Source organism: Octopus bimaculoides, chromosome 18 (genome assembly GCF_046866305.1).
Source record: "Octopus bimaculoides isolate indiv1 chromosome 18, ASM4686630v1, whole genome shotgun sequence".
Taxonomy (NCBI): Eukaryota; Metazoa; Mollusca; class Cephalopoda; order Octopoda; family Octopodidae; genus Octopus; species Octopus bimaculoides.
Genome location: NC_142945.1, coordinates 28,953,714 through 28,980,116, shown reverse-complemented (window position 1 = coordinate 28,980,116; position 26,403 = coordinate 28,953,714). Strand labels below are relative to the sequence as shown.

At 35.5% G+C, this 26,403-nt stretch overlaps 1 protein-coding gene across 15 annotated transcripts in view; it reads right to left on the bottom strand.

Annotated features, from left to right (window-relative positions):
* Nucleotides 1-26,403, bottom strand: part of LOC106867760 (3',5'-cyclic-AMP phosphodiesterase 4C) — a 702,494-nt gene that overhangs the window by 175,276 nt on the left and 500,815 nt on the right. For 4 of the 15 annotated variants that reach the window (XM_014912735.3, XM_014912734.3, XM_014912731.3 and 1 more), the window contains 2 exons: nucleotides 20,631-20,651; nucleotides 2,854-2,874 (listed from right to left, as the gene is read on the bottom strand). The exons of 4 other annotated variants lie outside the window; for them this stretch is intronic. In XM_014912735.3, coding sequence (XP_014768221.1) covers nucleotides 2,854-2,874; nucleotides 20,631-20,651 — 42 coding nt within the window. The remainder of the gene's footprint in view (nucleotides 1-2,853; nucleotides 2,875-20,630; nucleotides 20,652-26,403) is intronic. 7 more of the 15 variants (XM_089365944.1, XM_089365942.1, XM_014912732.3 and 4 more) reach the window with 2 other exon arrangements.

Genomic DNA, 26,403 nt, shown 5'->3' with positions numbered 1-26,403 from the left:
CTCTTAAATATAGAACCGTATTAATACACACAAGTTATTCAAAATGTTCAAAATGAAAAGAGAGAGGCAGGACAAATCTGTGGCAGAAAAGATTCAATTGTTAGAATGTTACAAAGCTCTTGGGAAAACAACTCAGTGGAAAGCATTACAGAGTTTTGGAATTTCAAGAATTCTGCTCTAGAATTTGCTAAAGAATGAGGATGACCTTTGTGCCAAAGAACATGATGGCTGTTCATGAAAGAGAAAGCCCCAACAGATAAACTGTGCTCTCTACGATTGGTTTCAATTTATTCGCTCAAGAAACATGCCCGTCAATGGCCTGATCCTAATGCACAAAGCCAACACCATTGCTCAAGCTGCTGGACACGATTTTAAGGCATCTGAAGATTGGTTTTACCGTTACAAAAAAGGCATGGAATCTCTTTTATGGTTCTAAAAGGTAAGCTTTGTAGTTCACTAGTTCACATTTTTCTCTTTAGAGAACACAAACTAAACATTTCATACTTTGCAGGTGATGCAGCTAAAGCTGATATCGATGGAGCCCACCAATTTCGTGAGACAACCATGCAGCTTCTGCTAAAATCGTATCAGCCACAGGACATCTACAATGCTGATGAAACTGGGATCTACTTTCATGCATTACAGGGAATACATATGTCAATGAGAGGTGCCAGAAAACTGTGAGGAGCTTTAAGACGTCAAAGGACCATATGACCTTGATGGTGGCCTGCAACATGAATGGAGACAAAGAAGACTTGTTCTTAATCAGAAAGGCTAGTTTAGCCAGATGCTTCAAAAATGATAAAATGCTTCTGATTCAGTACAACTTTTCAACCAATTCTTGGATGATAGAAAAATATCTATGGAAATGCCTCAGATCTTGGGATCGTCATTTGCAGGAATCTAGAAGGCAAGTGGTGGTCCTACTTGATAATTGCTCTTCTCATGTAGTCATCGATGATCTCAAGAATATCACTTTAAAATTTCTTCCTCCCAACACAATGTCAGTGCTGCAGCACGGTGACATGGGGATAATCAAGATCTTGAAAGCTTCCTTCAAACATGAAATGCATGAGATCATTGATGCTATGGAAGACACTAAACGTGATATTTCTTCCCAAGAAGTTGTAAAGCAGATCACTATTTTGGATACCACATACATAGCTTGGAAGCAGGTCTCTAGCCAGATAATCAAACATTGTTGGACCAAAGCTGGTTTTGTTTTGGCTGAAGAATCAAATGAAGTCATAGATGTTAATGAAGATTTGAACCTGTCTTCACCACCTACTGGATTGACCAAAAAGCAACTCGAGAACTGGTTGTCCATAGATGATGGTGCTGTTGTGTGCTCCAGAGATCATCACTGAAGAAGAAAAACTAGATGAGATCATTCATGATATTTGGCAATCTAAGAAGGAAACTGAAGGAGAAGAAGATGGCAATTCCGACATTGATGCTCATGAAAGAGTTCCAGAGCCTCCAACACCAGCTGAAATGAGACACTATCTAAAAGTTTTGATTTCAGTGACATGAATCTTTTTAGAACTCTTACAGAAAAAAATCAATGCGGAGTTGAGAACAAAGTGCCCAGCAAAGCAAACAACACTCAACAAATTTTTCATCCAACGACATTGTTTTTATTTGTGTATTCACATATGTATGTATTTTAATAGATCCACATGTTTAATCAATTGGTAGATTTTGTTCCTTTGGTTAATAAATTCCTCGTTTAATAAATCCAAAATAGGCGGTCCCAAGATGGATTTATAAAGCGGGGTCTACTGTATTAGTCTTGCTTCTACAAAGTACTTTTATAATTCAGATTCCTTCAGCATTTAATTTCTGTAACTTATATCCTTTTCTGCTCAAAAAGGAAAAAGAAAAAAAGAAACCAAATGAGGATTAACAAAGGAGATTTTCCACAGGTGAGGTATGGTGCCTTTTTGATGTTGTTCAATGATTAGAAAGAATTTTCCAAGACTATTAATTAAATGTATAAAATTTCAGAAAAAAAAAAACTGTAAGTGCATATTTAGCAGCTTATTCATGTGCTTTGTTTGACAGCAGTTTATGTACAGATGTTTATAGTCCCTTACAATCAATTCAGAATGAATTAATCCTGTCTGGACAACAAACTCTCAATCTGTTTAAATGATGCCTTCACAAAAATTGTATGCACACTTCACGTGAAAATAATTTACGTAGTATAGCATTAAAGATGATCTTGACATGTGAAACAGAACATCTGTGAATTTTATGTATATTAACAGAGTCCAATCAACTATATACCCCAATGCTATTGATGAGAAACCAAATAACAACACACCTATGCACATCTACAATAATATCCCAAAATTTATGCAAAAAATAAATTGAATAAGCTGTAACAACCATATATACATTCTGTATATCTCTGCATGATTATCAATTTCTCAGTAAGACTGTACATTGAATATTGTATATAAGATGGCAAAGAACACATAGACAAAGGTAAGTTTAGTTAAACCTAATCATTCCTAATGTATTTAAATGGCTATGTGTGACATTTTTAGTAGAGTATGGAGTAGAGTATGGCTGAACAGAGCTATTTAACAAATAAAAAACACAGAGGAAGAGGAAAATACAGAACTGGTTCAGGCATAATTAGTAATTTAGTTTGTAAAACTCCAGTTTATACAGTGGTACATCATACTCAAAGATTATATAAATTATTCTGATGTTTTATTCTCAGAATAATTTAAAATATAAAATATTCATGCAATGTGCTTGCTATGAAGGGTAAAGATGTAAACTAACAAGATTTTACAGCAATGTCACTACAAAAACCACTTAAACAAAGAGAGAAATATATACCTTTGATCTCCCAAATGTTGTCTGTGATTGAAAAAGTAGAAAAATAGAAGTTAAAGCATAATTTATACTTAAAACACAGATATTCAGAAAAAAAAGTAATAATTTTCTTTTTTGCTCTCATACATTTGTAGCTGATCATTTTTGATTGAGTACAAGGTGAACTTTTCACTTTGCACATTATCAATTTTTAACTTGTTACAAATCAAATTTAGCATATGATTGACACTGTTTGTTATTGACACTAGAAGAATGCAAGACAAATTTGATGTAATAAATATTGAGATACAGATCTTATGTACACTCATTAAATAATTCAGTAAACTTTTTTCTAACTTCATTTATTCATTATTATTAAATCAATTCAAATAAATGCAACACATTTTAAAATAATGAAATAAATTTCAGGGATTAAAATATGCCCAAGAAATCAAAATTAAAAATTTGCAAAGAGAAAAATAAGATTGTGCTATGTTTGTTCAATTTATATTAGTAAGAATATTGAAACTAATTGGGAAAGATGCAATGAGAGAGGACACTCTTACCAAATGAAACATATGAGGTCTAATCAATAAGTATCCGGAATGTGGCTATAGTAATGAAGCTAAAGCACACAGAGTGAAGCTGCTTGGCAAAGATTTACCTTGAACTCTGCTGTGCATGTGCACTAAGTTTTAACATTCTAGCCCACTTCCACTGTTTAGAGTAGTGCTTGGAAGGAAGGTGTGTAGTTGCAGAAAGTATATGGAGAAGAGTGTATGAGGGGTTCAGATGTTTCCAAGATGGCTGAAAAAATGTTGATATTGATAAACGTTCTGGGAGATCAGATCTGCAACCAGCAGAACTGAGAAAAACATCGCAGATGTGTGTGCAGCTGTGAGGGGAATCACCATCTGCGAGTAATCAGAGGATGTGCAGATTAGTTATGGTTCAGTCCATTATCACTGAAGATTTCAGTATGAGACATGTGTCTGCCGAGTTTGTGTCAAAACTGCTTTTAGCTGACCAAAAAGACACTTGGGTTTCAGTTGCATAAGATGTGTTTGAGTGTGTCAAGAACGATGAAAATGTTTTGAAACTTTGTGTAAGCCTTTGAGCAGGTATCACCAAGCTTTTGGCAAAATATGATGCTGATTCTCTGCTCAACTTTCTCTGTCATGATCAATGCGGTGATCATACGCTATACACGTCGCTTCCAAGCACTACTGTAAACACTGCTTAAAACTTAGTGCACATGCACAACAGAGTTCAAGGTCAATCTGTGCCAAGCAACTGCACTCTGTGTACTTTAACTTCGTTACTATGGCAACAGTCCGGATACTTATTGATTAGACCATGTATATTCAAACTAGTTATAATAAGTGGACATTTAGTGCACCTATTACAACTATTACAACTACTGACCAAATAGCACCATTGTACATTGAAGTAATCAAGCTTCTGAAAAGAGGGCTGCGTTTGTAATTGTTAATTCTCCTGATCAGTGGGTTGTTTAAAGCAGAGGGTAGAGTGCTTTTTTTTTTTTATTCTGTTACAGTAATATGGTGAAGATTTGCACTGAGACTGCTGCATCTACAGAGATTGCTGGACAATTATAACCATATTATTTCTGGTTGCCCATTTTTAAGCAAGAGATGCAGCTATACATTAGAGCCAGACTTTCATATATTGGGAATTATGCAACATGAGCCAAACAACAACAACAACTGACAAAGAAGCAGTGGCATTAACAGACATACACTAAATACACACAGACACATCCAGCTTTGAAAGCTACAAATATATTGATGCAAGTTTGCTTGTTATATTTCAGTCATAATTTCGCCTTGATCAAGTAAAACTATGATGAAAAGCAAGCAAGCCATGATCATTCCAATCATTTTCATAGACAGATAATCCTAAACAGCACTATCTTTAGTAATTCTTAAGATAGCACAATATAATTTGAGAGAGATTTGGCTGCTATTTCTAGTAAGCAAGACCACCCTACATTTTGGGGATTTGTAAATGTTATGTTTATCTATAATGCAACTAAGTTAACTTAACAGTTAACAGCTGACAGTTCTTTATTAAATATAGTATCAACATCTTCCCACTAAACAAACCTACTTATATCTCATCAAGCAATAATTGTTGAGACAACTTAAAATCTAAATTTGAAAAATGCTATTCTCTGAATGATTCACTGAGTGACTGGCAGAGTTGGTAGAACATCAGACAGAACATCATGTAATATTCAATTACATCCAACCCAGTTCTATTTTGTCTTTCATTCTGTCACAGTTGATAAAGCAAGGACTGAGGTCTTACTTATTGATAGATCAATCACTGAAACCAGTAAAAGAATATTTCTAAAAGTGAAAACAAATATAACTCTCTAGTGTGAAAATATTATAACGCACTGAGTTCGTCAAAGAATTTTCTCACTTGAAATACTTTTCTTCATTCTATCTGGTTGCGTCTTCTCTAATGAAACATTTCAATGAATTAAAAACGATGTCTGCACTCAACACAAACTTCAGATTCATTAGCATCATAAATGTTCTTCCATTACTTTCCAACTGCTCATATGGATTCATTAAAATCTGAACACTTATACTGTTGACAATTTGATCTCCTCTAAAATGCCTTCATCTATTTCTTCTTCTAACTCTTTTATCTCTACAAAATTCTGACGTTCTGTCATTCAATAAATTCTTCAACAATATAATCACACCTGGTGCAATGATATCCTGGAACTATGAATAAACCATAAATAACATCCAACTTAATATACATGCTTCAAGAGCAAAGTTAATGCATACAGTTTTGCAGGGACATTGTTGAATTATTTTTAAAAAACATTCTTTTTTAATCAACTTATTTTCTAATAACTATAAGGACACAAAGAAGGCCTAACAGGAAGTAACATCCATTGTCTAATGACCTTCAGTTATAACTATTACTTTTGATGCATCATCATCATCATCATCATCATCATCATCATCATCATCATCATCATCATCATCATCACCATCAACAACAATAACAACAACAACAACAACAACATTTTAACATTCATTTTGACATGCTTGCATAGGTGAAAAGTGTTTTATAATACAATTTTTTTATGGACAGATGCTTTGCCTGTCACCAACCCTTACTTATTTCCAAGTAAGGTAATATGTCCCCATGGTTGGACATGTTTTCACAGAATAATGGAAATGAATGACATTCATTTACAACAATCACAAGATGTCAATGCAAGGAATAACAAACACACACACACACACACACATGCATCCATACAATACACACACACACACACACACACACACATGCCCAAGGTGCCATGCAGTGGGACTGAACCTGAAACTATGTGGTTGGGCAGCAAACTTCTTAATCCCATCCATGTATTTCTGATAACATAAACAAAATACAACATACTTTACACCCAGTGATATTTCAATAGAATGCTTCAGCTAGTATAGCCAGGCCAACATTTTGTAGCAGTGGGGCTTATGAAATTTTGCTCATCATAAATCAGATGATTTAACAAGCACTCTATGTAATACAGAAAAACCATTTACTACACCAAAGTAAATCACAAACATTTGATTGAGAAAAAACATGAGTAAATGTGTGTGTGTGGGGGGGGAGTGTGTGTGTGAGAGAGAGAGTGAGAAAGACATAGGGAGTGAGAGAAAGACAGAGAGAGAGAAAGACACAGGGAGAGAGAGAAAGACAAAGAGAGAAAGAGAGAAAGACAGAGAGAGAGAGAGAGAAAGACACAGGGAGAGAGAGAGAAAGACAGAGAGAGAGAGAGAGAGAGAGAAAGACACAGGGAGAGAGAGAGAAAGACAGAGAGAGAGACAGAAATGTAGTTGTTCAAATAAAGTCAGACCTTAAGCGTGTTACAAAATTTAAGTAAAAAGTTACATTTATATAATCATGTTATTACATGTACTACTCTACAAAAAGAGGTAAAAGATGCATGCATCACATTGTCCACATCTGATATATATTTACTAAAATCCCTAAATGTGAGATATATGCTGGAACAAATTTTACAAACTTATTCAGCTTTTTGATTTGTTCTTTTATTCTTGTACTAGTTTCAATCACTTAATTGTGTCCATGTTGGGGCACCGACATATAGGGTATAGTTGATTACATTGACTCCAGAGTCGTTTAATTTATTTTGGAAGGACAAAAGGCTAATTGGGCTTAAATAGGGTTTGAGCTCAGAATGTAAATGGATATCATCCAATATTACATGTTATTTTGTTCTCTGTCCAATGAATTTTGTTATCTATTGTAACTGTTACAAAATAAATTATATCAAAACAAGCAAGTAACTGTCTTACTTTTTCATGGGCAATGTTATACCTTACATAAAGGTTTACACATTTGAATGATATATCGTTTTCAAAGATGGATTTTTGTCTATGGACTCTGAAAATAAGTAAGCACCATCTTTAAGATTACATTTCTTAGTTAACTACCATGACATTACCCAACAGTTAGTTGGGAACATCTGAGGAATCTTATCTATCTGATTCTCCTTGTACACTAAATATAGAAATGGATGCTAAAAGTGTGCTAACTATATATATGCAACTAATATCAATATATAATATATATATATATATATATACAAACACAAACACACATGCACACATATACATTCATGCACACACACACACACACACACACACAAACACACACACACACATATGGTATTAGGAAGGGCATTCAGCTGTAGAAACCAGGCCAAAATCAGACTGGCATCCGGTACAGCTCTCTAGCTTACCAGTTTCAGTAAAACCATCTAACCCATGCCAACATGGAAAGTGGACACTAAATGATAATGATAATGATATATATGACTATTAATTGTATACTAATATGAATATGTATACTATATATGTATGAATACTAAATGAATATTAAATATATAAATGCATCCTAAATATATAAATGTATACTACACACACACACACACACACACACACACACACACACACACACACACACACACACACACACACACACACACACACACACACACATATATGGATAGTATTGTCAGGAGATCATATATCCGAAAAAGAAGCACACTCTAAAGGATAGAGCAGTAATGTATTTACATGCAGGTAAATATATGTCTGGTCATAGAGGGACCAATACTTTTACATCCAGAATATTTGGATAGTAATTGTATAATTATATACTAAATGTATACTAGATATATATGGATACAAAGTGTATACTATATATATATATGGACAATATTCATAAATTTTGTTTCATTTTCAAGGTAGTCTTCCACAGTGATTAGCTTTATTTAAATTAGTATGAAGAAGATCTTTAGTCCCAGTGTAGACAATTTCTCAAGTGCCAAGAGCAAGATTGAATTAACTTAGTCCAAGTAATTGGTGATAGGAAAGCCATCCAGCCATGAAAAGAAATATGCCAAGAAGAAAGAAATGAAAAGAATAAAGACATGTGGACTTTTCAAGCAGTGGAGCATGCGACCCATCTAGAAGCGTTCAAATTGGGTCTCGTGCCAAGGGAGGGTCCTGTGCTCAAGTGGAAGATGCTTTGATTAATTAAACTCTTTGACTGTATCAAGCAAAAATATTCACATCATTCTTTTTATCTTCCCATGTCACAAGTGGATTCACCCCATGACTTTCAACAAATGTCTTATTTAACTGTGATGTTTATTTTTTGTGAAATGAGTGCCTAGCAATGTCTGTCAGGCAGAGCATCATAAATAGCTCAGCTACTTATAATCTTTGCTACTTAATATGTATAGAGATAGATTATTATAAAGATAGGAACACTAGGTGCTTATGAACATTTCATAAAGTTTATGGAAGTTGAAAGTAGCACAGAAGATTTATGTAAAACATTATTAAATTAGGAAATTAGGAAGCATACTGCATTATTAAAACATTATTAAAACATCATTGAATTGTGCCAAGTATTCAAGGCAAGTGATAAGATGATGTGAGACCTGCCCAACCAATGTCAACATGAGAAAAAAAAAAAAGCATATGATGATGATGACAACAAAGACAGCTACTTTTCCAAAAGAGAATACATTTAAACCATTTCATTACTGTATTTATTTTAAGATGCTCTGTGTTTCTTCCAATTACTTTAAATATAACAAAGAATTTAGTAAAATAACTTAGTTATCATTCAGCTAGTGTTAGGAACGTAAATTGTTTCTAAGGTTTGGTGGAAGATTTTAATTCAAAACTTTTGAAAACAAGGCATTTGTACTCAGAGCCAGAGCCAGTTTCAGCCAGGTGGGTAATGAAAGGGTTAATTGCACTTATATGACAGTATGGAAAGTATTCTTTTCCTGCTGTCAGATCTTTAATTAAGTTGAGTTCAATATTTTGGACCATTCCTCATGTGTGTGCATGTGTGTGAGCGTCCTTGTTTATGTTTGTTGAGTGAAACTAGTAAAAGAATTTAATGTATAAATTTTTCAATTTTGGAAAATAGAAGTTAATTTTTTTCTTTCTTGATATATCACTGAACACCCAGCATGGCTGCACACATCAACTTGAACTGTGTATGTGACATTTAAAAGTCAATAATTACTCAAAAGTTCAGCAAGAAGAACCACCTCCCCAAAAGATATGAACTAAAATAACCTGAAGATGATAAAAGTACAACTTAGCTTCAGAAACATGCCACAGAAGATTACTGATGTCTTTTTAACATACATAGTAACTATGCTTATGTTTGAAAGAAATCATATACGAGCTATGTATATCAAAGCTATTCTCATTCTATAATTACAAACAATAAATGAAGGACAATATTTGAAATAAAAAATAAGATATATTCCTTATAAGACAAGTAGATAGAAATCATTTTAAGCTAAAATGAAAGAAGTAACTAAACCACATACATTGAGTCTCTATTCATTGAAATAAGACAAAATGTTCAATGGAAGTATTATACAAATAGAAATGAAGTGAATCAGTTAGAATTTTATTTTGAATAAAATAGAAAAAGGTTTTCCTGGGATTATTAATAAAGTGAATAAAATTTAAAAAATTCTTTACTGGGATTATTAATAAAATGAATACTAACACAGAAAATCCACAAATAGAACAAGATCTTGAAATACAGAGAAGACGTGAAATAATAACAAGAAATGACAGCAATAGTTGAAAATACATAAAAGACTAAACACAAATGGAATAAAACACAAATATCTGTTACACAAAATGATGGCTAAATTATTGAACAAGAACTCATAAATTTAGCATCAAGGTAAGTAATAGAAAAAATCTTATGCTAAATTGTCGAAACTGAAAAGAATATCAGCGAGATATTTTAATTTCTATAGATACAAGTTTCAATATCTATAAAGGGAAGCGAAATTAAATGTCAGGAAAATAAATGTGGACATAAAGAAGAATTGGATAAAGAGATATCTAATCAAGACAGGAGATGATTACAATGATTTTTCAAGCAAAATATTACAGAAATATAAATGGTTATTTTTAATAATTTTCCTTTACTGATTTTGAAAATGATGTCTGAAATTGTGAACTGACACTCTTCCACTGGTTGTGAATACTAAGTCCTAGCCTGAAAAAGACTGTAGCAACCAACATAGATTAATAATCAGCAACTCCAGACTCAGAGCTACAAGACAATCTAGAGAAGTAAATTAAGGAAGCTGTAAGATCCCTCAGCCAGAGATGGGACTCAACAAGTACTAAGTGATGTATATGCAAAAAGGAGAAAGAGGAGCTACAGACTTATAGCATAGGAGACAACTGGCTGTTTCTATGAGGAAATCTGCTGCAAGCCAGAATAGATTTGTGCATGGAGCAATTTATAATAAAGAGATGTTGATGAAGGCAAGAGTTCAGGTGTAAATTAGGTCCTCATGGTTTGGTCCACATCTCCCTTCAGTTTATCATATTTTATTTTTCCTGCTAATAACAGAGTTTAAGACTGTTTGCTCCTGTATGCTGACCACTAAGTTCTTGAAGGTGAATTTGTTGAAGAATTATAGAAGAAATTCCAAACACAGACACAAAATCTTGATACACAGGAGTAGTTTGGAGTGTACCTTGCAATAATCTTAAAAATGCTCTGTCATATACCTTCTAACTTATGAATTAGCTACTTTTAAATCACACAAGTGAACTAAATTAGAAAAAGTAAAGGAAAAAAAACCTACATACTTCACCAAAGATACTGCAAATTTAATATACATGTCCTGTAATGAGAGTGGCAACATTGCTGCTAACTATAGAGACTACTTCAGCAATTTATACTGTTGTAAAAGAAGTAGGGATTCTCAGAGAATACACCATTATTTAAGAACTAACTGTCAAAACTCTCTCTTAATGCATGTGTAGTAAATCACTTGTGTTGAAAAGGTAATATGACATTCATGACAGGCAAATGATACAAACGGACTCTAACACATTTTGTACTGATTCACAATATTTGTAGCTGATATATTCATATATTATTTAAATATAATTACATATCCTGTTGTCTTTTCTGTGCTACATTTTACATCACATTATTCTCTATTCATGTAATAATCTTATTTCTTCAAGTTAATACAAAATTATTTATTGATAATAAATAATGTCAAAACTGTCAGTATGTGTCAGATTGTCTCTGCAGGGTTTCATTTAGAATCTCGAGACCTACATGTTTTTTCTTTTTTGTTCTCAAATATACAGAAGAAACTACTGTCAAGCCAGGAAAAAAGTTATTCAACAGAAAAGAGGGCAGTGTCCATAAATTTTGCAGGTTATCCAAGACAAAGAATTCTTGCTGAACCCATTTGTTACCATATTTCTGTGGGAATCATTGACTTTGTTTCAATTAATTTCGAAGATAATAAAGAATTCAATAAAATAATTTTGTTATTATTAAGATGGTGCTTGGAGTGCGTTTTAGCATAAAAAGTTTTAATGGAAGGTTTTAATTTAGACCACTCTAAACAGGAAGTTTGTATCATAGAAGAGGGATGGTCTCAGGTGGGTTGGTATTAAAAGGATTGTTGAAATATATTCGTACCTACCTACCAAGGAATTAAAAAGATCTATGGTGTTAACAAAGCAGGATTAGAAAACAGTGCTTCTACACGCACACACACACACACATAAACTCCATAACAATGATATAGCTGACACAATTATGTCTGAATTGTTTTATGATTGCTTCAAAAATCCAAACCTCACTGACGCTATTTCTTAGCTGAAAACACTATGAACATCTTTTCCCTGCTATACAAATGCATACTTTTGGTAAGAAGTAGCATATATATATATATATATATATATATATATATATATTTATATATATGTATATATGTATGTGTGTGTGCATGTGTGTGCATGTGTATGCATGTGTGTGTGTGAACACATGCATGTGCATGCATAAATAACATATTTGCTTGTGTTGAATGCTAAACAGGAAGAAATTCATACTGTGTTTCAAACTGACAGAGTAATGAAATAATTAACCACACTAAAGATGACTGAATTGAGAAACATGAGTGCATTACTAATATGATTTTCAACTGTGTTTTCAGAAAGGAGATGTCGATGATCACTTTTAAGAAACATAACTTAATGTTTATGGTCATGCAAATAGAGAAAAACGAGAGGTAATATTTTAGCTTCATATGAATATGGGCACTAACAGCATTGTTGATAATGATGAAGTATACAAAAAGAATAGTAACAAACAAGCTGAACTTCAGGAGCTACAATTTGTTACAAATTGTATCAATTTAAGAATTTTACCTATGAGAGGCAAGTCAAATAGAATATTCATAGTCCAAGATAGCCACAATGAAATGGACTAGCAGACTAAAATATTCAAATGATGAAAACATGCTTAGAAATGATTACAAGGGTGGACATATAGCATTGCTTTACATCAACGGAAAATGGCAATAATGAGAGAACCAAGACCAAACCTAATAACTTCTGATGAGAAGAGAAATATGAAAGATTGGAGAAAAAATGTGAAGAATCGATCAAAATTCTATCTTGTTAGAAAGAATCATATGAAGCTGTTAAGTTTCTTTGATCTAGAATGCAAGCAAAAAGACAAGAACTAGATTCAAAATGTCAGCCAAAGCAGTCAGCAAAGAATTTGATACACAAATGTACATAACTCATTGTAATTGGCCTCAGCTCAGAACTTACATCTAGAATGCCATGCAACAGGATTTTGAAGCGAAATTGTCATGGCACCTGTGCCCAGCATCGCCTTCCTGGCACTTGTGCCGGATGGCATGTGTAAAGACATTCGAGCAACATTGTTGCCAGTGCTGCCGAACTCGCTCCTGTGCAGGTAGCACATAAAATATACCATTTTGAGTGTGGCCATTGCCAGTACTGCCTGACTGGCCTTTGTGCCGGTGGCACGTAAAAGCACCCACTACACTCTCAGAGTGGTTGACGTTAGGAAGGGCATCCAGCTGTAGAAACTCTGCCAAATCAGATTGGAGCCTGGTGTAGCCATCTGGTTTCACCAGTCCTCAGTCAAATCGTCCAACCTATGCTAGCATGGAAAGTGGACGTTAAACAATGATGATGATGATGATGATGATGATGATATATATATATATATATATATATATATATATATATATATATATACACACACACACATGCACAGAGAGAGAAAGAGAATACAGAAAACAGTTGGCGTTGATGCTTTATATAAAGTACATGTATTTTGTGAGATTGGTAGATACCAATTATATAAGCATAAAGCCCAATTACAGGAACAAATGCCACCAGTCCCAATCATCAGCATTGCTCAACGAAAATAAAGCACAAAAATAGACAGAGGCCTTTACATATGCCAGTATGCAAATAAGAACAGTAAGGCCAATACAAGAGAATAGAGAGGGCACAAGAGCATTAGAGAAGAGTATGATGGTGTGGATAAAAAGGGAATGAAAAAAAGGAAAGAAGGCCTTTAGGTCCATGCCTCACACAAAACATATAATATCAGTAACAACAGCAAAAACAATGATGATGATGATGACGATTGTGGTGGTGGCAATAGTAATAATGCTGTGTGTGAGTTGTGGGATGAACATTGGAAAAATTGATCAATATAGACAGAAAAACAAGGAAGAAAATGGCCATGCATGGCTGCCTTCATACTAGAAGTAACATAGCAAGGCTTTACCCACCTAGGAAGGAAGGTGGAAGAGGACTGGCTGAAACAGAGGATAATGTTATGAAGGAGATCAAGTCCTTGCATGCCTCTCATAGAGATAGTGATGAAAGAATGTTGCAGGCTGCAATGAATGAGAAGGTGATCAGTAATGGAGGATGATGATGAGATCCTCCAAGAGTAGAAAATGAGGACCAATGAAGAAAAAAAACATCATTAACTGGAAACAGATAGACCTACATGGAGAGTTTTTCCAACAAACATTAGATGAAGCTGATGAAGAATGTTGGAGATCATTAAGAAGGAGAGAGAAGGATTGATCCTTGCTGCTTAAGAACAAGCTTTACGAACCAACTCAATCAAGTACAGCATTGATAAGACAGCAGAAACACCATTGTGTAGATTATGTGAAAAATCTGGGACATCTAATTAGTGAATATTCAAAACTGGCCCAAAAGGAATGCAAAAACACCATGACAAAGTCGCATAGCAAATACCTCAGGAATTAGGCAGGAATATGGGATAGAATGTCTCCACAAGTGGTAAAAGTATCAACTTATTCTAGTAGCAGAGAATAATCTGAGGAAGCTTACATGGGATATGCCAATATACACAGGTAAGAAGCTGCAACATAACCGACCAGATATCACTCTTCTATGGAAGAAGTCCAAAGATTAGACCTTCATTAACATAGTTATAATTGCAGACCATACTATTGTGAAGACAGATGATAAGAGAGTTGGGAAGTACCAAAACCTAGCATTGGAAGTGAAACAAATCTATAGAGCCTTGTAAATGAATGTGATACCTATTGTGATTGGTACACTTGGGACCATCTCAAAAAGTGCAATATTCTAGCATGAAAGAAAAAAACAAAAATACCAAATTTCATAGGAAGTACACAGTTGGCAGCAATATTCAGAACAGCAGATGTGCTGAGAAAAGTGCTGTGAGTAGGAGCTGAGACATGACATAAATAACTCAAGAAAAGAAAAAAAATAACAATGATAAAAATAATAGTTATAATAGATTTAGCCAAGATTAAAGTTATGCTAAGTAGAAAAGAAGACAGGACTCTGCTACCATTCAGGAAATAGTTGTGCCATTTATGCAGAAGAGCACAAAAGGTGCAAAGGATACACAGACAGACTAATAGCAAAGCAAAGATAGCTTTCATATTTGGCCAGTGCTAAGGAGCAGTAAACGTAAAGAGCATTCAGAAAATAGGTTTTTTCAACTGCTTCCTCAAAGTAGTCAATAGTTTCTGTTATTTAGGTGGCCCAATTAGTGGAGGGAGGGGTTAGGTACTCTGAAAGCATAGAAGCTAGAGAAAGAAAGAGTCAGGAAAAGTATAGAAAGCTGGCTATTAAGGACCTTTTCCTCAGAGTGAAGGCACAGGGTATGCTGCTTGTCTACAAAGTGCAATGTTAGAAGGTAGTGAAACATGAACCATGAATGTAAGGAATTGCAAAGGACAAAAAAATGAAGCAAGCCTCTTCAGTAGATGTGTAATTTTAATGTGCATAAATGATGGAATACATATGACCATTGTGAAAAGATGTGTATAAGAGGAATCAGATAAGTATGCAAAGAAAAATGAGTGTATTGGATGAATGATGACAGCTGCATAAACACATGCCAAACACTCAAAGAGTATGGTACCTGTGGAAGAGGAAGACCTAAGAAGGAAAGAGACAAATGATGAAAACCAATCTCAAGATGCTGAACCTTACAAAAGGGAATGTGACAATCAGTGGAAAAAATCCGCACATCTGTGCAAGCATGGCAGAGAGAACGCTTTGATAGGTTGTGATGGTGGCTGAGATGCTCTGATTTCATTCATTCACTACTACCATCTCCTCTCTTTTTCTCACAATTCTTGCTGTATTCATTCATTGCCATCTCTCTTTCTTTCACCCTCTTCCCATAACTTCACACTTGATGATGAGATGGTGTGCAAGACAACAGCCTTCCGTCTGACTCTCATCAACCTTCTCTCATTCCCTTCCCTATGACTCTCTCTCCATAACTTCTGCAACTCCTCAACACCTTTATACCTCTCTGTCTTCCACACAACTCTCTACCCACCCCACCAGTCCATCTTTGTCTTTATATCACTGGTAAATCCCTGGTTCCTTTTATCTAATCCACACCATCGTCCTTACCTCTCTCTTTCTCTCTCTCATATTATCCCCTGCTACTACTTTTTCTTTTCTCTTTTCCCCTGGCCCTTCCATTACTTACTTTGCAATATGTTTCCTCTATTACTCTCCCCGCAACCATAAATCTGTTCCTTCCACTTATTCTTTAACTTGTATGAAAAAATATTGGTTTCAAATTTTGGCATAAGACCAACAATATTGAGAAGAGGGCATAAGTTGCTTACATCGACTCAGTGCTCAACTGGCACTTATTTTATCGACTGTAAAAGGATGAAAGGCAATGTCAACCTCAGCAGCATTTGAACTCACAATGTGAAGATGAATGAAGTGTTGTAAGCATTTTGTGCAGCATGCTAACGATTTTGCCAGCTCACCATCTTACTGTATGAAAAAAAAAATATTGCTTAGAGTCATCTCTCTCTACAATCCTCCCTTTCAGTTGTGGGGGATCACAATCCCCCCTTTCAATTGTGCAAGACTAAAGTCTTGCATGTTACAAACTGAACTCACTTGCACTGATGCCATGCAATAAGCACTCACTTCTCTCTGTATAGGGGTTGACAAAATGAGAAGGGACATTGCAGTGTTGAGAGGGCTCTTCAGTCTGCCAAGGGCCATGACAATTTCTCAAGTGCTGGTACCATGAAATTCCAGTACACTCTGTCACGTGTTTGGTATTATAAAGGGCATCCAGTCATGGAAACCACACCTAAATTAAGACGTTTGAGCAAGATGTGGTCCTCTAATCTTTTGGATCTTGTCAAACTATTCAACTCTTGGCTGGAGGGAAAGATGTTAAAAATGATGATCACATTCACATGCAGATGGGCGCACATGTGTGCACGTGCACACACACATCTTTATTCATTCTTGTTGTTCAAATATATAACCACTGCTTGCTATGTAATATTTCTCTCGGCTCATATTATTTTATACTATGCAGATTACCAAGGCTATAAATCTGCTCTACTCTTTTTTGTATGTCTAAATATCTTGTTTGCTGGAGACAAGGTAGGACAACTGCTGTGCTAGTGATGTCTACTGAGGCAGAAACACATGTCCACAGCCGTTTGTTTGACTTCAGACAATCGAACATTTTTTTCTTTAATGGCATTCTGAATTTGGAGAATTCTTGATTCTTGAGATTATTTCTCCTCCTATGTCACCAGTTGATTGCTTCCTTTCTCTGGAAGTAGAGATAAATCACGAATTTATCTTCTATGGTATGCACAGGCTGAATGATTTTGTTTTAGTTGCTGGTAGCCTGGTATGTTTGTAGAAGAGATGTCAGAAAGAGAGGAGAGGGTATAAACAAATACACATACACCCCACATGCACCAAACATTCATTCACATATGGACGCATGCACTCACACTCACGCACTCACTCTCTCTCTCTCTCTCTCTCTCTCACACATCTCTAAAAATAATAAAAGCTGGGAGACAATAAGACAGATTTGGAGTAATGAGGGTGTGTCATTGATGAGGTCATGAAGGGTGCCTTGATTCATTCAATGATTAATCAAGCAATCTACTAGTCAATTAGTTAACTAGTTAAATAATAGTGTAATAATAATAATAACAGTTTCAAATTTTGGCACAAGGCCAGCAATTTCAGAGCAGCGGGTGAGTTGTTTAAATTGACCCATACTCAACTGGTACTTGTTTTATTGACCCTGAAAGGATTAAAGGCAAATTTGAAACTTGGCAGAATTTGAACTCAGAACAATGGATGAAATACTGCTAAGAATTTTGCCTGATATGCTAACAATTCTGCCATCTTTATAACAATAATAATAATAATAATAAGTGAAACAAAACTTTTGTATGTGCTCCTTATAGGATAAAATCTCCTTCCCAAGATACACACTCTCTCCCTTTCTCTCTTTGTACATACACACACACACACACATATGTATGCGGTCTGATCGATAAGTATCCGAACTGTTGTCATAATAATGAAGCTAAAGCATGCAGAGTGCAGCCGCTTCGCACAGATTGACCATGAACTCTGCTGTGCATGTGCACTAAGTTTTAACATACTAGCTGACTTCTGCTGTTTACAGCAGTGCTTGGAAGTAACATATGTAGCATGTGTTCATTGCCTTGACCATGACAGAGAAAGTTGAGCAGAGAATCTGCATCAAATATTGCCAAAAGTTTGGTGATACCTGCTCAGAGGCCTATGCAAAGTTTTCAAAAAGTTTTCATTGTTCTTGACACAATCAAAGAGATTTTGTGCAACAGAAACCTGAGTGTCTCTTTGGTCAGCTGAAAGCAGTTTTGGCACAAACTTGGCAGACACCCACCTCATACCCAAATCGTCAGTGATAATGGACTGAACTGAACTGTAACTAATTTGCACATCATCTGATAACTCACAGATGGTGGTTCAATGATTTTCCCTTGCAGCTGCATGCATATCTGCAATGTTTTTTTCAGTTCTGCTGGTTGCAGGTCTCCCAGGACGTTCGTCACTATCAGCCATCTTGGAGACATCTGAACCACTCGTACACTTGTGTGTGGCTCATGCACCTTCTCCATACACTTTCTGGCCTCTGAGCAGGTATCACCATGACAATTTTCTCTATCATGGTCAATGTGATGATCACACACTACACACGTCACTTCCAAGCACTGCTGTAAACAGTGGAAATGAGCTAGTATGTTAAAACTTAGTGCACATGCACAGCAGACGTCAAGGTCAATTTTGCCAAGTGGCTTTACTCTGCGTGCTTTAGATTCATTACTATGACAACAGTCCGGATACTTATTGATCAGACCTCGCACGTGTGTGTGTGTGTGTGTGTATATATTATATATATATATATATATATATATATATATATATATATTTCTTGCACCCATTTAAAGCCTAGCCAGGCTCATGGGCCCGGTTTCCTGGTTTCTATGGCGTATGTGTTCCCCCCAGCTGGACGGGACACCAGTCCATTGCAGCGTTACTCAAGAAACAGGAAGAAAGAGTAAGAGAAAGTTGATATGAAAGAGTATAACAGGGGTTGCCACCACTCCCTGCTGGAGCCTCGTGGAGCTTTTAGGTGTTTTCGCTCAATAAACACACACAACACCCGGTCTGGGAATCGAAACCGTGATCCTCCGACTGCGAGTCCGCTGCCCTAACCTCTGGGCCATTGTGCCTCCACACACATATACATACATACATACATACATATATATATTTCACCACCTGCTCACTATACCTAATTTTACCAATACTCCTTTTCCTTATATTTTGTCTTTATACTTCTTTATTCTCTCTCTCTCTCTCTCTCTCTCTCTCTCTCTCTCTCTCTCTCTCTCTCTCTCTTCCTCCCTCTCTCTTTCACAGAATTCCTACACTTAGATATCTTTTAAAAATCTATAGACTATGTAAAAAACCCTGCTAGGTGATACTTAGTTTCTATAATTGCAAACAAAGTGAGGCAACCCACTTCAATATTTAGTCAACTCAGGACTCAAGATTGCAGAGGGGATGCCAAGTTCTGTAAAACCAATCTTCTGATCTTTGTACTATGATAACATATATTTTGTTTCTTGTTTTTAGAGGAAAGCAATAGAATTCTATTCCTACCTTAAAAGGTTACTTAGTTGAATATCTCTGTCAGAAAACTGAAAACCTTTAAGAAGTCAACTCTGTTGTAAACATTCTGATCAGGCCCTTGGTCTGAGAATAACACAGTAACTTGTTACACTGCTTCACTTGCATAATATCATACTATTTGTTTTAGAAAATTCAAGAGGACAGCGTTTGCCTGCAGAGGACTCCTGCCAAGTAGGACAGGAATCTGAGGTTACCCTGTCAGCTGGCACATCCCTTGTTAAAGCATGTTGAAAAGTGCAACTACAGTTACTGATATCCAAGGGAATACCTAGAAGTAAAGGTTTGGGGAAGCTTATGTCTCTTAAACAAATTACTCTATGTCTTATTCCAAGTAGCCAAGATCACACACAGCTGTACAGATGAAGAACACACTTTAAAACATCTGGACAAACTCACACACTGGGTGGTCTTACTTCCATTAGGAAAGAAGTATTGAAGGGAAATTTGTAAATGGCAGGTGTTATGGATGAAATACACATCCAGATGCACAGATCTATATTGTGTAGCGAATGAAGGCATACAAGCATTGATGCCACCAATGTCAATACTGACAACAACAATGGTATGCATATCTATGGCAGAGGATGTGGTGGCAATGGCAGCAGTGATGACAATGATGATGCCTATGTACACAAATCAATTGAAAAACTTCTCACAACCAGTATGTTATATATATATATACACACACATAGTTAAGTTAATGTAGGACAACAGAATTGAAGGAATGAAAGGTAAAAATATTTAGTCAGTAAAATGTTATGTGGAGTGAGAGGACTACAACACAAGGTTAAAATAAACATAAATATCTTATACCTTGCCTCTCCTGTGTGATGCCTGTACAGAAAGAGAAAAAATGTCATGTTTAATAAATAGACAATTCATTATTCAAAACAACATACTATAAAGAATAATACACAATACTTCAAATGAATTGTTAGAAACAGAAGACCAGAAAAATAACAAATATTTCTGAAATATAGAAAAAAATTCAAAGAGTACAAGAATATTTCTTTTTCTAGATTTCTTTTTGTTCATTTTTTTTTTCTAGAAATATTTCACCATGTAAATATAAAAGAAAGTAATTATATTTTAAATATCTGAACATCTCAAATGAAAATAATATTTATTTTGCATTTTCACTGAATATTCCAACATCAACTTTGCTTTTCATCATCTCAGGATCTATAAACAGGGTAGTACAGTAGGGAAACAGACTAGAGGAATTGACAGACTAGAGGAATTGGTAGAGCATCAGACAGGATGCTTCTTAATCACTCTGTTGCACGTGTCTGAGCCAAGTCTCTGACATGACAATATTTTCTTCTCTTTTTGTTGTTTTTCCTATGAAAGTTCTCATAAAGAGTCATGTGAACCACATGACCTCTTGACTAAGTGATAAAATATATTCAATTTTAAACATACATTTGTTTTTTTTATTATCATTGCCTTTCATCCTTTTAGGTCAATAAAATTGACTAACCTTTTCCCCCCAAATTTCAGGCCTTGTGTCAATAGCAGAAAGGATTATTGTTAGTTTGAAGAAAAAGGTGGTAAGCAGGCAGAATTGTTAGCATTATGGACATAATGCTTCAAGGCATTTCTTCCAGTTTACATTTTCAGCCCAGGTTCCACTAAGGTTGACTTTGTTGTCCATTCTTTTGGGGTTCGTAAAATAAGTACCAGTTGAACACTTGGATCAATTTAATCAACATTCCTAAAAAATTCTGACCTTGTACCAAAATTTGAAAACATTATTAACACCATATTAGATATGGGAGCAATAATCCTTTATGGGTCTCGTATGGGCTCAATTATAGAGTCCTGGTTTTGAAGAGGAAGGATGATAGTTAGCAGAGTCAGAAGGGTCAGAATAGGTTACTCTGTAACATGTTTTGAAAAATCAGGATAGATAGATAGGTAGATAGATAAACAGAGAGAGAGAGAGAGAGAGAGAGAGAGAGAGAGAGAGAGAGAGAGAGAGAGAGAGAGAGACAGACAGACAGACAGAGATAGAGAGAGAGAGACAGAGAGAGAGAGAGAGAGACAGAGAGCGAGAGAGAGAGAGAGACAGAGACAGAGACAGAGACAGAAACAGACAGAGAAACAGAGACAGCGACAGAGACAGAGAGAGACAGAGAGAGAGACAGAGAGAGAGAGAGAGAGAGAGAGAGAGAGAGACAGAGAGAGACAGAGAGAGAGAGAGACAGAGAGAGAGAGAGACAGAGAGAGAGAGAGACAGAGAGAGAGAGAGACAGAGAGAGAGAGAGACAGAGAGAGAGAGAGACAGAGAGAGAGAGAGACAGATTGAAGAGTTCAGTCAGGACATATTATATATGGGTATCATCATCATCATCATCATCATCATCATTGTTTAACATCCACTACTTGTTGGTTTGAATTGACTAGAGTTTTTTTTCCACTTAATATGTGTATATGAATGATAGTACTTGTGCAATGTGGAACTAAGCAACCTGGGCAAATTGTGCAGCATGAGTGAAGGCTATCCCTGTAAGACAATTCTTCATACAGAACTATTATGATTGGGAAATTATTATGATTGGGTCTTTTTAGACAAAGGACCAAAACAGTCTACTCCTGTTCGGGAAGGGAGCAGGAATGCTCTTGTACTGTGCAAGGAGTTCTTTGTGGTTTGGATGGTGGTTGTGCAAGAGTCATGGTGCTGAGTAAGAACCATTTAGCTTGGGCGGACGAGTGATTTTGTACAATCATTCTGAGTCATGAAGTGCTGTAGCACAGGTATGAGTGAAGCATTCTGGGAACTTTGGGCCATGAGTTTTGTTCTGTGCAGTATGTGGAAGTACATTCTAGGAGAATAGTTTCAGTCACCTGGTCAGGTGTTTCAAGAGTGAAGTCACATGTGATGCTGAAGGTGGTTAACTTGGAAATAGAGGAGCTCCAAGCACTGGGTGAGGGAAAGAGGCAAGGCATTGTGTAGTTTTTATTGCATGTATGGTGGGTAGTCATAATAAGGCAGTAGTCAAATGATCCAATAGGGGCAGAGAATGGTGATGGATTGGTAGACATTGCACTTGCAGGTAAGATTAGAAGTATTTGGAGGAGTTCAAAGAGCAGCAGAGGAAGCAGATGTATTCAGAAGAGTCGGGGAAGGAAGCTTTGAGCCAGAATAGCCAGACATTTTTATTAAGGATATCTAGATGAAACATGTTAGTGACAAAAAGAATGGAATTTACACAGACACAGACACCACCAGTGAGTGTGAAAAGTAAAGTGCATATAACCTGAGTGAGTGCAGATGGGCAATAGATGATGGCTGAGAAATTTGTGAAGAATAGGATATGTGGTTTATGTGCTTGTAAGAGGTGCTTGTAAGTGGGAGCTGAATTGGTTAGAGTTCACAAATGTTAGAAAAGAGATGAGAGGTTTATTCACTGGGGTTAGTTTTAGTTTTTGGCATCTAGGATAGTGTAGTAGGAGTTATTAAACTCCAATAACATCCTACTTGGAGCCTAATCCAAAAACTTACAACAGAGGGAACTCTACAAAAAAAACCTGCATGGTCCAGGAGTTGGTGTCAAACTGGATGTTATACCTACCCCACCCACCCCACCAAAAAAAAAAGAGACAGACAAACAGAAAATTCTAGTTTCTCAAAGCTGGAAACAAATGGTATCACCTGGACATTGCACTTTTATCACCTGGACATTGCACATTTTATCACCTGGAGTCTCTCTCTCTCTATTAAATGCTTGTTACTGTTATTTCCATTCATAAAATAGACTGAAATTTTCCCTTCTATTTTACATACCTGTAGTATTTTGTTTTTGAGAACCTTGGCAAAAGTTATCTTGTTGCAACAAGAAAATCTTTAAATGCATCTGGTATATCCTTTTACTCAGTTGTTCATTTATGGGCTCCAGCTGACTCTCATCTTTTTGACTGGAAACTTGATGCCAGATCACTCCATTACTCCATCACTCCATTACTCCATCACTCCATTACTGCATCTCTCAATGGTACACTTTTAATTCACCATTCTATCAACTCAGGTATGTCTCAGCATTATGTTTCTCATTTTCATTCTTCTGTACAATAATCTGTTCTTCTTTATTTTATTTCTCCTTAACTTTTTTCTAAAAGGTACCATTCACAGGCAACCTAGACACTTTAAACCAGATATGGAGTGATTCTAAAATACAGACCTCAGAAAAATCCTGCAATGCAGACATTACAAACTAGTCTCATTCGACAACTTTAAAATACAGACGTATTTCAAGATAATATATACATAGAGCTACTCATGAAATACACAGTGAAAACTTTCAAACTCTCTTTGAATAGATTCACACAGCCATATCATATATACTCCAAAGCAATAAAAATAATTTGGTAATTTCCAGTTACTAAGTTAACAAAAAACTGTTGTTCAGTTAGAATAGACAATAAAAGCAGCAGGTATTCCTGCACCAATTCAATAAAGAGATAAAAAAAAATTAGGAAGAAGAGTGATTTTCTCTCAGATTTCCTATTTTGATAATACTTTGCATCTCCATTTTAATCACATTTCATGAATGTCTTTGAATTTCACCAGTTTTCAAAATACAAATTTGTCTCGTTATTTTTTTGCCTTTCACTAAAGATATCAAAATTTTGCTGGTTTGGTCGTATTGTAGTCAACAAATAGCTAAGTGTGTCCTCAAAACATATAATTCTAACATCATTTGTTTCAAGAAGACATTTATATGACAAAACAGATAGACATATTTAATAGTTTCTGCTACAGTCTCACACAATGATAGACTTTATAAAGAAGTAAATATCATTCTTATAGCTCAGGTATTTTCTCCCAGAATGAATGAAACAGTACATTAGTGATATGGATACATTAGTGGCATGGAATATTTCACAGAACAATGCAGCTTTGTATAGACACTTCTTGAACTATTCAATATCTAAATTGCACAAAGATAATATTGTTAAATATAGCTCAAGTACACACAAAAGAATATTTTAGAGAAATAAAATGTCAAAAAGAGGTGAAAAGGACAATGAATAACAAGTTGAACAGTAAAAGAAATATTTTGTTATATTATCATAGAAACAATGGCATGTAGTTATGGTAAGAGACATCAGAGCTGAAGACATAAAACAATCATTGACATTGTGGTTGTCAAATGATTGCCTTATTACCTATTACAGACCTACTAACATTATGACAAATGAAAGACATGGCTTATCAAGTTTCACACACACACACACACACACACACACACTCTCTCTCTCTCTCTCTCTCTCTCTCTCTCTCTCTCTCTCTCTCTCTTCAAGCGAACACAATTGAGATATATCTCACAATGCTGCACCAGAAACCTCTGTCCCTACCACTACCACCACTGTTAGCTTTGGTGGATCCTCAGTTGCATGTTTTGTGTGACTAAATGGTCCCCATCCTCTATTAGAGTGCAGAAGTCTCCAAAATATAACATCTGATATAGTCTGTTGTTCAGCACAACAGCAATAGTCAGTCAGCAAAGCCTGCTCTGCATTCAGTAATAGTAATAATAGATGAGTGGAATGCAATATAAATCTCCTCTTTGGACTTGTGTTCATGACATGAGAAGTTTGATATATATATATATATATATATATATATATATATATATATATATATATATATATATATACCATCAATGCACTCTTGAAACTCCTTCTTTATAGTTCAGGTTTCAGCTTCATAGAAAAAAAATTTTCTATATACATGCCCTGGCTTTTTAAATACTAAAAATCAATGAAACAACAAAATATCAAGTCCAGATAAGATCCAAGCCATTATCTGAAAGAATCCTCTCATTCACAAATACCTGTTGGACTTTTGTAACAAGATCTATAAAAAAAACACTAAAGGCTTTCTTGAAGTCTTTAATTATTCCACTTCTAAAGAAAGGAGTCTTCAGAACTGCAACAGAATTATAATCTCCTCTCTAACCCACCAAAATCTACAATTTAATACTCCTTAATAGAATTTTCCCCAGTACTAGTCTTATCTTCAACAGAACCAAAACAGCTCCTGCAAAAACAAATCAACATTACCACAGGTCCTTTCCTTTAGAAAAGCTATAGAAGTACCAAGAATCTTCAAGCAAAAGGCATCAATCACATTTGTGACTTTCTCTAAAGTAATTGATACAGAAAGGCCATATTACTACAATATTCTAGATGAGATTGTCAAAGCCATCACCATCGGTATGGGAACCCACTAAGCTTTGTGCAGAACACAAATGATTCAACTAAAGAATGTCCAATAACATAGGAATCCTTCAGGGAGACATGAGAGTTACTTTTCTCTTTGTGATTGTAGTGGATTGCATCCTTAAGCAAAGCCTTCATCCCCATCCTTGACAAATGGCTTCCATCAAGGAGAAGAAATGAAGACAACAGCAGAACCTGTATCTCTTTGATCCTGACAATGCTTATGACCTTGCACTCACAATTCATCAACAGTGTGATGTGAAAAACTTGTTAGCCCTTTGAGAATGCTGCAACTAAAGTCAGTTTGTTTCTTGAGACTGTATACATAACTATCAATGAAAATGAAAGTTACCTGCCAATT